Source organism: Cyprinodon variegatus, unplaced genomic scaffold (genome assembly GCF_000732505.1).
Source record: "Cyprinodon variegatus isolate N-32 unplaced genomic scaffold, C_variegatus-1.0 Scaffold610, whole genome shotgun sequence".
Lineage (NCBI taxonomy): Eukaryota > Metazoa > Chordata > Actinopteri > Cyprinodontiformes > Cyprinodontidae > Cyprinodon > Cyprinodon variegatus.
In genome coordinates this window covers 392,063-405,430 of record NW_015151063.1, presented here as the reverse complement: position 1 = coordinate 405,430, position 13,368 = coordinate 392,063, and the positions used below count along the sequence as shown (strand labels likewise).

The window sequence follows — 13,368 nt, the reverse complement described above, 5'->3', positions numbered from 1 at the left end:
GTAAACATATCACCAGAATGATTGACAGTTAGGAGGACCACTGATTTTGATGATCCACCAGGAAAAAGAAAATCCTCCACTATACCTACAGTATGGACCACAGGACTGAGGAGCCACCTTCTCCTCCAGTTCTAAAAGAAAAGTAAACTGTGATCCTATCTCAGTATGGCTGAAGCTAAACGTCCAACTGCTTAATTTAAAAAAAAAAATCACCATTAAAATAAAACTGTTAATTTTAAAATAAAATTGGTCCCAGTCACTATGAGTTACAATTTTGTAATCGATGGTCATACATAACTATAAAAAGTTGCTTTAGTATTATGTGTTCAGTACAGGAGCCACAACAGAGGCCAGGACAAGTTCTGCAAGGGCAATGGCCCCTGTTGGCCCCCATCTAGAACCACCCATGATGCTCTCTTATTCTCATATATAGTTGTGATTTGATACAGTAAAATGACCAGCATGGAGCAAAAAGAAGCACTTCTAAAAACCAGTTGACATAAATGCACTGATAATAAAATGAAAACTTAAGGTTTTATGATGATGAATTTATTAGGACCAACATCGACATGTTTGAATGCATCTTATTTACATACTTATTTGATTTGATTACTGTTAAGCTTGTAAAAAAAAACTTCAGATAAACTTAATCCTGAATTAGATACAGAATCATTTTCAAAAAGTGCCATAACCTAAATTAACATGTATTTACTTTACACAGTTAAATGGCAAGATATTGAGATAAAAAGTACTTAAAATGATTACGTAAAAATTCAAAAAATATCCACTGGACTTGGTTTTCAAGATTTGAAGACGTTTCTCCACCTCTCAAGGAAGCTTTCTCAATTCAAATGTCTGGATCCGCAGTGAGTTTGAGTCTATATGGAGAAGGCCTTATATTGCTTGGAAACATTCAAATGGTAACCGACGAATGGGTCGTTAGTTCCATCGTTAGCCTGTAATATCTGAACCTGACTATGATTCTAAGGGTCGGTCGTTAAAGGGGGGATTGCCTCCTGTAATACCTGAAACCTGTCTATGATTGGATTAGATGACTGAGAACCTTCATCTGCATACTTAAAATGATTCAAACTCCTTCATTTTTTTATTATTTAGTGCCATAACAACCACAGATCTCAGTGATTGGTTTAGTAAAATCTAGACCAGCACAAAGTTGCACATATAGCTGAAGTAGAAGGACATGCTAAATGATTTTCTGAAAAGTTCTGTGTGTTTTATATTATATTTGATGTAATCTTTGTAGAACATTTCAGAATTGGACTTCGTCTGAGCTATGGCTCCCAACGGCTTTAGAAATGTAAAGACAGACATTTTAATCAATTACCAGCATTTGGCAAGAGGAAGATTTAATTTCATAACCAAAACACTGCTTTACTAAAGCTTTATCCCAGATATATCTACTATGTTCCTTTGTCTTCATTTCTGAAACACAAAACAAAACACTGAGGTCTTCAGAAAGTAGCTTTGATTATAATAATGTTAAATTACACAGAGGTAAACGGTACAATGAATGTTCAGGACAATCTTCTGCATTGGATTTTGATTTGGGATTTCAGGTGGGATAGAAATGAAAGGGACAGTGTTCATATTTTAAATTAGAAAATTAGAACACACATCATTTTCTTTTAACTTCACAATTATGCATTACTTTGCGTTGGTAAGAACAATTATTTAGTACATGTATTTTTGACTCAGTGTTAAAAAGTTTCTTAGGCATCAAGATAGAAATAGACTTTGATTTAAAATGTCCTATTAATATGTTATATGGTAATCTATCTATGATCAAACTATTAACATTTTCTACCAAACCGGTTCAGAATGAATCAGAAGAAATATATTTTAAAAAGCAGAGCAGAGATTACAATCTCTCAAACCCTTTTAATCTCAAATATTTAAATAGATTAATTCATTTGTCATTTTAAGAATAAATGAAGTGAAAGAAATAAAAAGGTCTAAAATAAGGTGATAGATAAAATTTGTGTGATACTTAAACCTCCATGTTATTGTGATTTAATTATTACTTTACAAGATCAAGTGTTTTAAAGGAATTTAAGGCACTGCAATGTTTCATAATATCATTGAAACAACATCTTGGAAAAGTCTTATTGGCAGTAGAAAGTGAGAACGCTCTCCTGGTTTCCTCTGACCATCAGAACCGGAGGTCTTAGATCCCGGGACAGGATGTCAAGCCATGCCAGGTACAGAGAATTAGGACACACTCCTCTCCTACCCACCGGCATCGTTCTGTAAGGAGAGACAGCGAAGGACACATATTGGGATTTTCCTCAGGTTTGAACAGTTCTATCTTCTGCACTGGAAAAAAAATCAAAATCTAGACAAGTCATTTTTCCTAAAATATGTGCATTTGTTCTTGGATTAAGGAGGTAAAAGAGACATTTAGCCAATGGAACAAGACAATTTACCCTTAAAATAAGAAAACACGATTGCGTTGCCTTATTTCAAGTGCATATTATCTAATTATCTTATCTGAAGAGGAAAAATAGTCATTCCATTGGCAAACTATCTCATTTAACTCCTCAAATTAAGGTTAAATACACTTTAAGAATTTAAGTAATTTTTTTTACTCATTTCTAGATTGTTTTTCCAGTGTGCTTTGCCAGAAAGAGCACTAAAAAGAGGAAGTATTGCACTCACATCACAATCAGAGCTGCATCTCTGGAGTAATCCTGCAGCACCTCATTCAGACGGATCTGACGGAGGGACTGAAGTTTACACAAAGTGTTAGTAAAATACAGAACAGCTTTAATGGAGAAAAATGAAATGTTAGCGGTAAGAATTTCGGACCTTCGCCATGTTCCTCTCCAAGTCTTGGGGAGTGATCATCCAAGGTGCTTCCTGCTGTCTGGGAGGGTCAGAGTCCGAGTCCGAGTCCTGTTTTGGGTTCGGGTCAAGCCTAAAACGACCGATCATGCTCTCGAAATGCTGGACACTGGAAAAAGGCAAGAGTCACAGATTAGATCTGTCTTAATCAGGCTTTTTTTCTTTTGTTTTGTCTTTTTTTAACTCCTGGTGGATGTAAAAAAAAAAAAAAAAAAAGAAAGAAAAGATAAATACTTCCTATAATGTTTGCTTATACAGTAGTAAGACCTTGATTGTTGATTCCTGGATGACTTAATCTTTCTTTCACATATGTTTTGTTGTTGTTGTTTGTTTTAAAATGTCGTTTCAGTTCTTTAGGATTTACAGACATACAGTATTTCTTCACAGATCCAATCATAGAGTCAGGTTAAGATCAGGATTTTGACTGAACTCTGCTTGTTTTCTTCCTCAGCCATTCTGTGCAAGATCTGTTGCTGATTTTAAAATCCTTCACCTGTTGCTTAGCGCCATGCTAATGATGTCAGAGAAATATTCCCACATTTGACTGTAAAATATAGTTTACATAGGAGTTCATCCGGGACTAGTTACTGCAAGGTATCCAGGTCCCGCCGCTGCAAATCAAGTCCCATTCTTAACAGCTGGTATAAAGTCTATAATATGTTCATTTAACTTTTTAAAAATTTGTCTTGCATGAATCCTATCCCGGGAAAATTTACTTGAAGACCTCATCCTGGTAAGATTAATCCTCTGCTTGTGAATAACCACTGCTGTTTGATGAACTTTAATATATTTAGTAAGGATCCAAAGACCCATCCAAGACTGACAGAGAGCGCCAATTGCTTACCTAAGGTTATCACTGATGAATTCTTACACAGTTACCAGGATTGCTATATCACTTGTGGAGTACTGCAAGTTGTACAGCTTCATAGAATACATATTTAATGTATATTTTATACCGTTACAACAAGCAAGCAGTCTTACTTCACTGGTTGTGGATTTTCGTAGATGTCAGGAAGAACTTCAACATCCTGGAAACCAAGACGAAACTTCTTGATGAGAGATAAAACCCTAGAAAAACACAAAACATTTTAGATGTTTTACTAATATATTAATTATGAAAAACTATATAAACAAGATTAATCAAATCAAATAATGAAAACAAACATGTTGATAGTAATAATATGTCATATTATAAATATACAAAGTAACTTTTTCAGTAATTTAGTGAATCCAAATGAGCTAAAAAAAAAAAAAAAAAAAAAAAAAAGCTGCCCATGGTGTGTTTGATAAAGACGTTGCTTTATCAAACACACAGATAGTTTACATTTAAAATAAGAAAATGCAATTGCCTTGTCTTATTTCAAGTGAATTTTATCTAAATATCTTATTTTAAGAGTAAAAAAATCCTCATTCCATTGGCAAATCATCTCATTTACCTACCCAAAATAAGGGTAAATACACTTACCGTACATAAGAAATTTCTACTTATTTCTAGATCGTTTTTTTCCAGTGCAGTAACTGATTTGAAGACTTGCAAATGAATTAAGGTTATAAACATCTAGTGAACACATTTGTAAAAAACAAAAACAAAACCCCCAACATTTGCCAAAATTCATACAAAGCATTATTATGTTGATGTTTTAAATTGCTGAATGTATGCAAATCTAAATTGTGGCAAGAGGGACTTTTCTTCTCCCTCAATGTTCTTGAACAGCATACTTATCTTTATATTTTATCAGACTATTATGGGCCTACCTTGGTTTGCTCTACATCGGCTCAAGCAGCTGTTAAGAGGAGCTGGTGGAGATAAATCCAGCTGTTTAGAATGTGATCTGGCTAAAAATCTGACCCCTCCAAATAGGGGTAGTGGGAAGGAAGCATCGAAGACAACTTTTCCATTTATAATGATATTTTAGCTCTAACTTGTTCTTTTTTTCCCCATGTTTTTTTTTTTTTTTTTTTGCACTTTGAGAAGCTTATGTAAAGTTTGCTTTAAATATTTAGTACTACTGCTGTTACTTTTTTTTGGATGAATATTATTACCTCCAACTACATGACTTAGAACCCAACCTTTGTTTTATGGCCACTCTCAAACTGCCAGTAGAACACCTAATCAACTAATTTTTAATAGTGCAGAGCCAATCTCATCATTTGCACTAACAGTCTTTGTAGATCATTGCTAATACACCCGCTTATTGCACATGCAAACAATTCTTTGCCAAAACAATTGAGGTCTTCTTATGTCAGACAAAAAAATGTCAATGCTGTGCCAAAGCATCTTTAGGGCGCCACACTTGTAAAACCAGCTGTTTACATCTGATTTGAAAATATAAAATGTAAAAAAACAAACAAAAAAAACATACATTTTGAGTGTTTCAAATTAAGTTAGGAAAAAAAAAAGTTAGGAAGCCATGCAGATGCATTAAAATAGAAAGAAATGCAAATTTGCTGCAATGAAATAACATAATTTCTACCTGTTTTTCTCCATAGAAAAGAACACAAAGCTCTATTATGTAAAATAACATTTAGATTCCTTGGTCTTACTCTTCCTTCTGCTCGTCCTTTTTGTCTATTTCTCCCCCGACAAAAACTCGGACCTTACACCTGGCCCAGCGCTTCCTGCGAGTCAGCAGGTATGGCAGCAACAGAGTCAGACCTAAGGATAGACAGATGACCAGGAGGAAATGTGTTGGAAAATCAGGAGACATGAAAGGTTGTGACTGCAGACATGATAATCCCACCTCCATCATCAGACAGCCAGTAAACATCAATGGTCCTCTTCCCTTGTTTTTTCTGGAACACGGTGGTGGGTTGTGGCTCCAGTTCAACCGTGATTGAAGCTGCAAACAATTATAGAGGCAAATTCAGAATAAATATAGAGATTGATGAAAGAGATGCAGCATTCTGTTTGTGAAGTGATTATGGATGCTGCACATACAAGTTGTGCTTGTTCGAACCAGGGAAGCAGGAGAGGTGATGTCACTATTTTCTGGTCCCCCATCAAAACCTTGGTTAACTGTGACAAGAACACGTGTGAGATCTGTTTCAGCAGCCGGAGCAATGAAGAGTTTATTCATAAAATATCTAAAATGTGTAATTTATGTCAGCAATGGCCTCACCGTGGGACTGAGGTGGATTGGAGACATCTAACCCCTCTTTCATCCTCAGCACACACACTCCATATTGCAGGTCAAACGCATCACTAAAGAGCAAAAAAATAAAAGGAATAGAGGAAGCACCATTTGTCTTTTGAAATAAAATGTGAAAATTTAGATATTTAACTTATTATTTTCTCTGCACTTACTGCAGGATTTCTATGTAGTTGTTTGCAGCCAGAGTTGAGTCACTGCGCCAGTCTTTCTTGAATCCCATCAGCAAAACGTTTGGCTTGATTCGACCCAATCCTGCCCCCTGGTGGGCAGTTAGCGACATAGCAAAAAGTAGGTTTCCATGTTATTAAACACTACCAAGCTATACTGACTCAAAACATTTCAGGTGGATTATAGTGCACACTTATGATCATTTAAAAACATAACTATTTAAAGGTAATGCACACATCCTTCAGATTACAGACAGTATAAAAAAAGTTGCAGAAAATTGAATAGTGAGGACAAAAATGTGTCAAAAGCATCATTTTTTTAAATGGGGGATACTACATTTTCCTTTGTTAAAACAAGTTTTGGATCTTAGGGAGCTCTCTCTCACCTGAAGCAGCATGTTAACTCCACAGCGAAAGTCAGAAGCCACCACTCCTCTATAAAATGACCTAATCTTCCTTTGGTTCAACCAGGAGACGTGTCTGTTGCTGCTTGCCTTCTCTAAAACAGATGGGGACGAGCCCGTCTAAAAAATAAGGAAAGACATGTCGTAAGATGTTAAATTCCACAGCTAAACACTAAGGACATTTTTATGTACTGTGCTTTTACTGCATGAACTAGAAGTTTTATGAGTGTATTTTAATCTGTACTCACAGTGACCACATTTCCACACATCATTAAACTGAGGTTCTTTGTGAAACAGTTGACGAGATCCAAGAGAGCCGGTCGACTGCTGGGAGGACCCGTCAGCACCAAACACTGGGGTCTGAAAGTAGAAAAGAAAAGCAAACGTTTAGTTCAGATTCAGAACAGGGAACAGATACTCTAAAGGTAAATGCTAATGTGAAATAATATAAATACAATTCAAAGTGAATGGAACATAAGAAAACGAAGCACACAGAAAAGTCAGATAAACAACCATAAAGTAGATACTTTTAGTCCATAAAAGTACATTATGAACTCTTGCCAAGTTCATGTTATCTGAATTTAGTAAAATATCAAGAAAACTTCCTCCTTCTCCATAGCAACTGGCTATTTCACTGCAGCCTCCAATTTAAATAACCCTGAACAGCTTTAGGGACTCATTCCTCCGAGCATTTTCCTTGTGTCTGCATCTGTTTTATCACATCATTCAAACCAAAACTCATAACCAGAGTTAATGTTAAGATATTTTTTAAACTCACAGTTTATTCCTAAATACGGATTCTACAAAACATTTCACTTAGTACTGACTTGCATCTAGATTTTCAATAGATATTTTAAGGCAGTGCGTTGTAGACTTTTGAATGCACAGTAAAAGAGCATTAAAGGAGGTTTGCATGTGTGCTTGGCTGCATTGGATCTACAGAAGTGGACAAACTTTTGCCACATTTTGTAAAAAGTCTTAAATTATTTTTTTTTTTTTTGACAGAAGCAAAAATCTCAGTGGAATATTTTAAAAAGTCTAACCTTTATAGATCTCACTTTTGCATAATTGTATTGCAAATTAATCAGAAAAATCACTGCCAAGTTGCTGTTAAGATCCGCTTTAAAAAACTGCAGGTAGTCTTCCTTCGCAATTATCACAAGGCTGGAGAATAGAGCGAGAGATCTTTGACCAGAATAAAAAAATCTTTGCAGATCATCCAGACTATTGGGTGTTTTTGTATCCTTTCCTCTCTTTATCCCGCCCCTCAGGTTTAATGCAAATGTAGGTTTTGGGGCTGATACCATTGCTTTGGCAATCAGCAATATGTTTAAAATCGCCTCCTTCTGAATGACCCTTTTACAAAACATTTTCTGCTTCCTGACACGTTGTATTTATTTAATAAACTTTATTGAGAATATGAAGCAAATAACATTTATTCCACAGGTTCTTTCACTCAGAGGTTCCTCCAGATAGTTGCTTTTGCCCCTCAGCCTTCTGCATCTAAAACTACTCTTCAAAGGTACATATAAGTGCCTAATTTCCCTCGTATATAGTGTAGAAGGCTTAAAGCCGTACATGTTTGAGCCCTTGCCTCACAACGCTGCCAGTTCTGTTAGCTCTACGCCTGCCGAAGACACAGACGTCCATCCCCGTGAACACTGGGACGCAACTCAATGGTAAAGTCAATTATTCTTATTCTTATTTCAACCGTTGCGTATATTAGCTGCAACATATGAATCAAGATGCTATGACCGAAAAAATGTGATTGAAAAATGAGCGTTGATATATGATTTGCTGAATTTAGGTGTTCAGGCTGACGTAGAACTAACTGGCCTGCAGAAGATAACGAGAAAAACCCATAGAATTTTAAGACAGGATTTTTTTTTTAACTAGAATTTTTTCTACATTTTGGGACAATATCGTCTGATCAACAGTACATTTATATACATGTTTAACCCAGAATGATTTGACATTTAAATATGACTTCCCTATGACTTTAAGTCCTTTTTACTCATGTTTACCAGGAGTTCCTCAAATGTATCTTTAGTCCTAGTGTAGATGTTATTTAGCAAATACATTTTTTGATCAGAATTTTACAAAACTGCCTCACCTGGCAAATAAACTCGTGTTACGTTGTACTTAAAATTTTTAATACAAGGTTCTAACTATATGCAACATATAGACAGATCTGCTTGACAAGTTAATGAAAATGAAATAACTAAGATTAACTAAAGTATTATAAAGCAACAGCTTTACTATATTAAAAAGGTAGAGAGAGGCGAAGCTAAGGGTTTTACTAACCTGTAGTTCTTGACATGATCTTCCACAAGGTTCAGGCCCACACATTGATTCAGTGCCAGGTTATAGGAGCTTGCTTGCACCGAGGAGCCCCAGTTCACATCTAAACCCAGCAAAGGATATGAATGAAGCCCCTAAGGTGGCACTATGTTACACCTCTCAACTGTTTGTGTGTTTACCTGGCTTTTTGTACAGCGTATATCCCAAGAAAAATATGACAACACCGATTGCAATAAGAGCCGCCCACCAGGTCAGCAGGAACATGATCACGACACAGATCACAGCACACAGCAGCGACAGCCACTTATTGTAGAACCTGAAGGACGGACGCCAACCTGCAAACGCACATGGATGTTAAAATACAATGCAACATTTAATAGTGAAGATCGTACATTTGCTTGGCCACAATATTAAGGAACAGCATAGTATGTATATCGTTTAATGTTTGCATGTCCAATGGATTGCAATGCATTAAAAAAATTATTTCCAACTAAATGTAATTTTTTTTTATTAGCTGCGCTGAAATATTTCAGACTGTCAAGAAAATGTTTTCATTAGAGAGAAACTAGCTAAAAAAAGGTGGTTTCCTGATTATCAGTAAACAAATTTTAAAGGAAAAAATGTAAAACTGCCACCATGAATTTGCAACAACTATAAATATCCCATTTGTATCACTGGATGAGTTTTAGCAGTCCTTTGCATGATTAGTAAGTCAGTAAAGTGTATTTATTAATTGTCTTTTAAAAACAGAACATTGCACAGTGCTGCACAGAAAACCAATATAGCAAGAATTTAAACCAAATACTTAAAAGAATTAAACATATTAGAAAAAATAAAAAACAAGATAAAGAAGTATAATAGTAAACACTCAACAAAAGATCTGTTTAAACAATATTTTTGAATGCATTTCAGAGGGTCCACAGAGTCAACTAAATGTAGCTGTAGAGGTAGACTGTTTCACATCCTTGTTGCTGTGGATTGAAAGGCTGAGCCCCTCTTTGTCTTTATTCTCATGCATTGAACAACAGTGATAAAAAACAAAGAGATTTCAATTGCTGGAATGTGTCCAAAGTTGGGCTGCAGCATTTTATTAAGGATTGGAAAGCAAAAATGTATCCAAACTAGGCCTGAAACTATTATTTTGCAAATCAATTAATCTGCCAATTTATTTTTTTTTTGATTAATTGATTTATAATCGGATAGCCAAAGATTCTTGAAAGAAGACTTTTTACAAAATTAAACAAAGGTAAACAAGTGAAACTCAAACTTTTTCACTTGAAGAGTTCTGGACAGAGCATACAGTATTGACATTTTTATTTATTTATTTTATATCTTAAATGCATAATATTGATACATTTTTTACAATCGTGGTATGATTACTGCTATAAGTGGGTCGCTCTGTCAGCTAAAGGCATGTTTTACAGTCTCTACACTTCATTGATGGTTAATTGATTACTAATTTAGTTGACGATTATTTCAATAATTGATTAATCATGATTAATCTGATTAATTGTTTCAGCCCTAATTCAAACCAGTAAATTGAGCAATACAATAATGTAAGCACAATTAATCTGATTTCCTGAATTATTTTCTCCTTTTTAATCTACTGTTTTTTGCTGGAAAGTCAGACAGCAGAACAGCATCAACAGCCTGTCAAGCTAATGTGCGACAATAGACTTACAATTGAATATCATCTTAATAAAAGTGATAAAAAATAACATTAAAAGATTGAATGATGCCGGCAAAAGAAAGTATATAAAAAGCTAATATTTTTGGACCCCAACCCTTGTAAAAGTCCCACAGGTTGGAGAGGCATTCATGGGAGTGAAAAAGTCCTCCCAGAAAAGAGAAGATCAGTCAAGTGCAGAACCACAGATACCATTTGAAACTCTCAAACTATTCAGTAACATGTTATGGTCAGTGGTATCAAAGGCTGTGGAGGGAGAAAGCAAGACAGTTATAGGACACTTCCCTGAATCAGAAGCTATTAAAACATCATTATAAACCTTTAAAGGAACCATCTCAATGCAGACAGATCTGTATCATTTAGGTGAATCCTCTGGATATGGTTCAATGAAGACAGAAAAACCAAGAAATGGCTTTGCATTTTTTCCCAGACCTTTTAAAATACAGAATATTGTTTAGCATTGTTCTTGGATTTTGTACTGCTTATCAGATATTTGAACCGATTTCACATAGCCAGGAAGGTTCTGTTTCAATGACTTCTTCTTATCTAGTTAACGCCTGAGTAAGGCTGGCATTTTATGTTTTCTCAGGTTTTCTTTGCCTAAAAGAAAAAATTGCTTTATATGGAAAAAATAGGTGTTTCAGAAAAGACTCAACAAATAAAAGCTGTGTAAGTGCAAATAGTCTTTGACCTACCTGGTGAATTGGTGATGGAAGCATGGAAGCAGCTAAAATTGATCAGAGAGTAGGAGCAGAGGTAGAAGTTTGAGATGATTGGAGCGATGGCGTTCAACTCGGCTGGTAAAAGATAAGAGGAAAAAAAAAATCTCTGTGTCACAGGTATCTCTTTATTGTAACACTTTATGAGCTTCTGTTTTCTTTCAGACAATAAAATGGTACAACAGGAATAAATCAATTCAGACATAATTTAGGATAATAACTTCCGTCAAAATTATTATGAAAGATTTATCACGAATAGTGATAAACACACCGAATATTTTAATGGTACAGAGTCGTTTTATATGGCTAAAATTAAAAGCCCCAAATCCAGCTGATTATGATAGAGAAAGGTTGTCTGCCCTGATAGTGTTTTGATTGTCCTTTTCTAGCCTAAATAGAACCCCAGCAGTGAGCTGACATGACCAGATATGGTGCCATCTACTGGCTGTACTGCTGAACTACCAGAAAGACAGCTGGCCTCTGACACAACCACTAAATAAGTCCCCTTTGTGCTGACTGGGTTTTAATGCCTCACATAAATGCAACAGCTCAGAGGATAGGGCTTAAAAGCATTTCTAACAACAGTAGCACTATTAGCAAGGACATTTACTCACGTGTCTATCAATTTCACAGCAGATCAGAATACTTCCGTTTTAGTGAACTCCAAACATCAGACTGTTTTCTAGTGTTGCTCTGATGCCAATTTTTTGGCCCCGATACTGATACTTGGTTGTGCATTATCAACCGATACCATCTGTTTGAAATTGATGTGTGTGTGTATATGAAGAACTGCATCCTACTTGGATGTAAAATAATTGCCATCATGGCTTCATGTCAAGCTGCTGCCTTCCTTTGTGAAGCACGAAAAAGACTAATATAAAGAGAATCCAGTAGAACGTTTTATTGCCTACCTGGAATGGGTGACAATAGTTGAATAAACTCTTTTGACTCTCAAAATGGTATCTGTGCTCTATTTGTTGGTACTCGCCGATACCGATACCACGATTTTAGTGCTGGATCGGGGCCCCGTCCGATACTGGTATCAGTATCGGTGCAACACTACTGTTTTCTCAGCATAACTTGAGTTTTATCAGTCTTGGAATAAAAGATCTTCTTGCACCATTTTACACTCGATCTTGGACTTTTCTTTTCGCTCCCCTCCATTACTTTAGCTTGTTAACCAATTGTACGCATGGCCAGGATGTTTTTAGGATAAAAAGAAAGAGAAAGGCTATATCTCCCAATAAACTGAGAAAAAAGAGGCTTAGATAGAAAATAAACACTTTGCCAGCATAACGCTGTTCTTTATCAAAGACGCATTGTATGCAAACTGAGAGAGTGACTGTTGCAAATATAAAATTAGGTTATTCCAAATGGGCATTCCTTTCAAGCAGACAAGGAACAGGACCCAAGCAAACCATCATGTGAGAAGGGAGAACACAAATGCAGACCCATATGGGTAGTTATGATGTGGGAGTTTGAGAGAGCTATAACTTTTCTACACATAACGTCCAAGCAGCTTCAAACCCCAAAACACATAATCGGTCTCCGCCAGTCACGTGACATTTGTTGCTAAGACGCCCTTTTTGGTGGAAAAGGCGTAGTGTAAACAACCGCAGCATAGCTAAACGAAGGACTAAAGGATTGAGTTTGTTTCTCTGACTATATGGAAAAAAGTAAGCAGAATGCGAAATTACCGTACCGGCAAAAACTTAATAACGAGGCCAGGGACCGTTACTTGTCGAAACTGTCAGATATTAACGGCATGGATCCTTATGATCTCCGCAGCAAAGACTGGAGCTCTGACGTCACGTCACTGCCTCCAACCTCATCAGTGGACATAACAAACTACCTAGTGTTTGGCGTCAGTGCCTATACTTGCGAGGAATTCAAAGCATATAAGTCACTGGAAGCACACGGACAGTTCACAAATGGCTCCTTTTTTGTCTGATTTAGACAGGGGGAACAGATTATAGCAGGTGGCCTGCTATAATTTGTAACTTTAAGAAATAAAGGTCAATCAACTCCAAAGTTTCAGGGGTTAGTTGTCATCATAAAAGATGTTTATAAGCCAAA

The 13,368-nt window shown here is 36.0% G+C and overlaps 1 protein-coding gene across 1 annotated transcript in view; it reads right to left on the bottom strand.

Annotated features, from left to right (window-relative positions):
- Positions 1–2,123: 2,123 nt before the first annotated feature.
- The window catches only part of slc12a3 (solute carrier family 12 (sodium/chloride transporter), member 3), a 22,405-nt gene continuing 11,160 nt past the window's right edge, over positions 2,124–13,368 (bottom strand). Inside the window, exons 12-25 of the mRNA XM_015392854.1 lie at positions 11,269–11,370; positions 9,066–9,221; positions 8,890–8,989; positions 6,834–6,945; positions 6,568–6,705; positions 6,167–6,273; positions 5,982–6,064; positions 5,801–5,878; positions 5,604–5,702; positions 5,407–5,518; positions 3,844–3,930; positions 2,827–2,971; positions 2,677–2,744; positions 2,124–2,265 (exon numbers count right to left, since the gene is read on the bottom strand). Coding sequence (XP_015248340.1) covers positions 2,124–2,265; positions 2,677–2,744; positions 2,827–2,971; positions 3,844–3,930; positions 5,407–5,518; positions 5,604–5,702; positions 5,801–5,878; positions 5,982–6,064; positions 6,167–6,273; positions 6,568–6,705; positions 6,834–6,945; positions 8,890–8,989; positions 9,066–9,221; positions 11,269–11,370 — 1,529 coding nt within the window. The remainder of the gene's footprint in view (positions 2,266–2,676; positions 2,745–2,826; positions 2,972–3,843; positions 3,931–5,406; positions 5,519–5,603; positions 5,703–5,800; positions 5,879–5,981; positions 6,065–6,166; positions 6,274–6,567; positions 6,706–6,833; positions 6,946–8,889; positions 8,990–9,065; positions 9,222–11,268; positions 11,371–13,368) is intronic.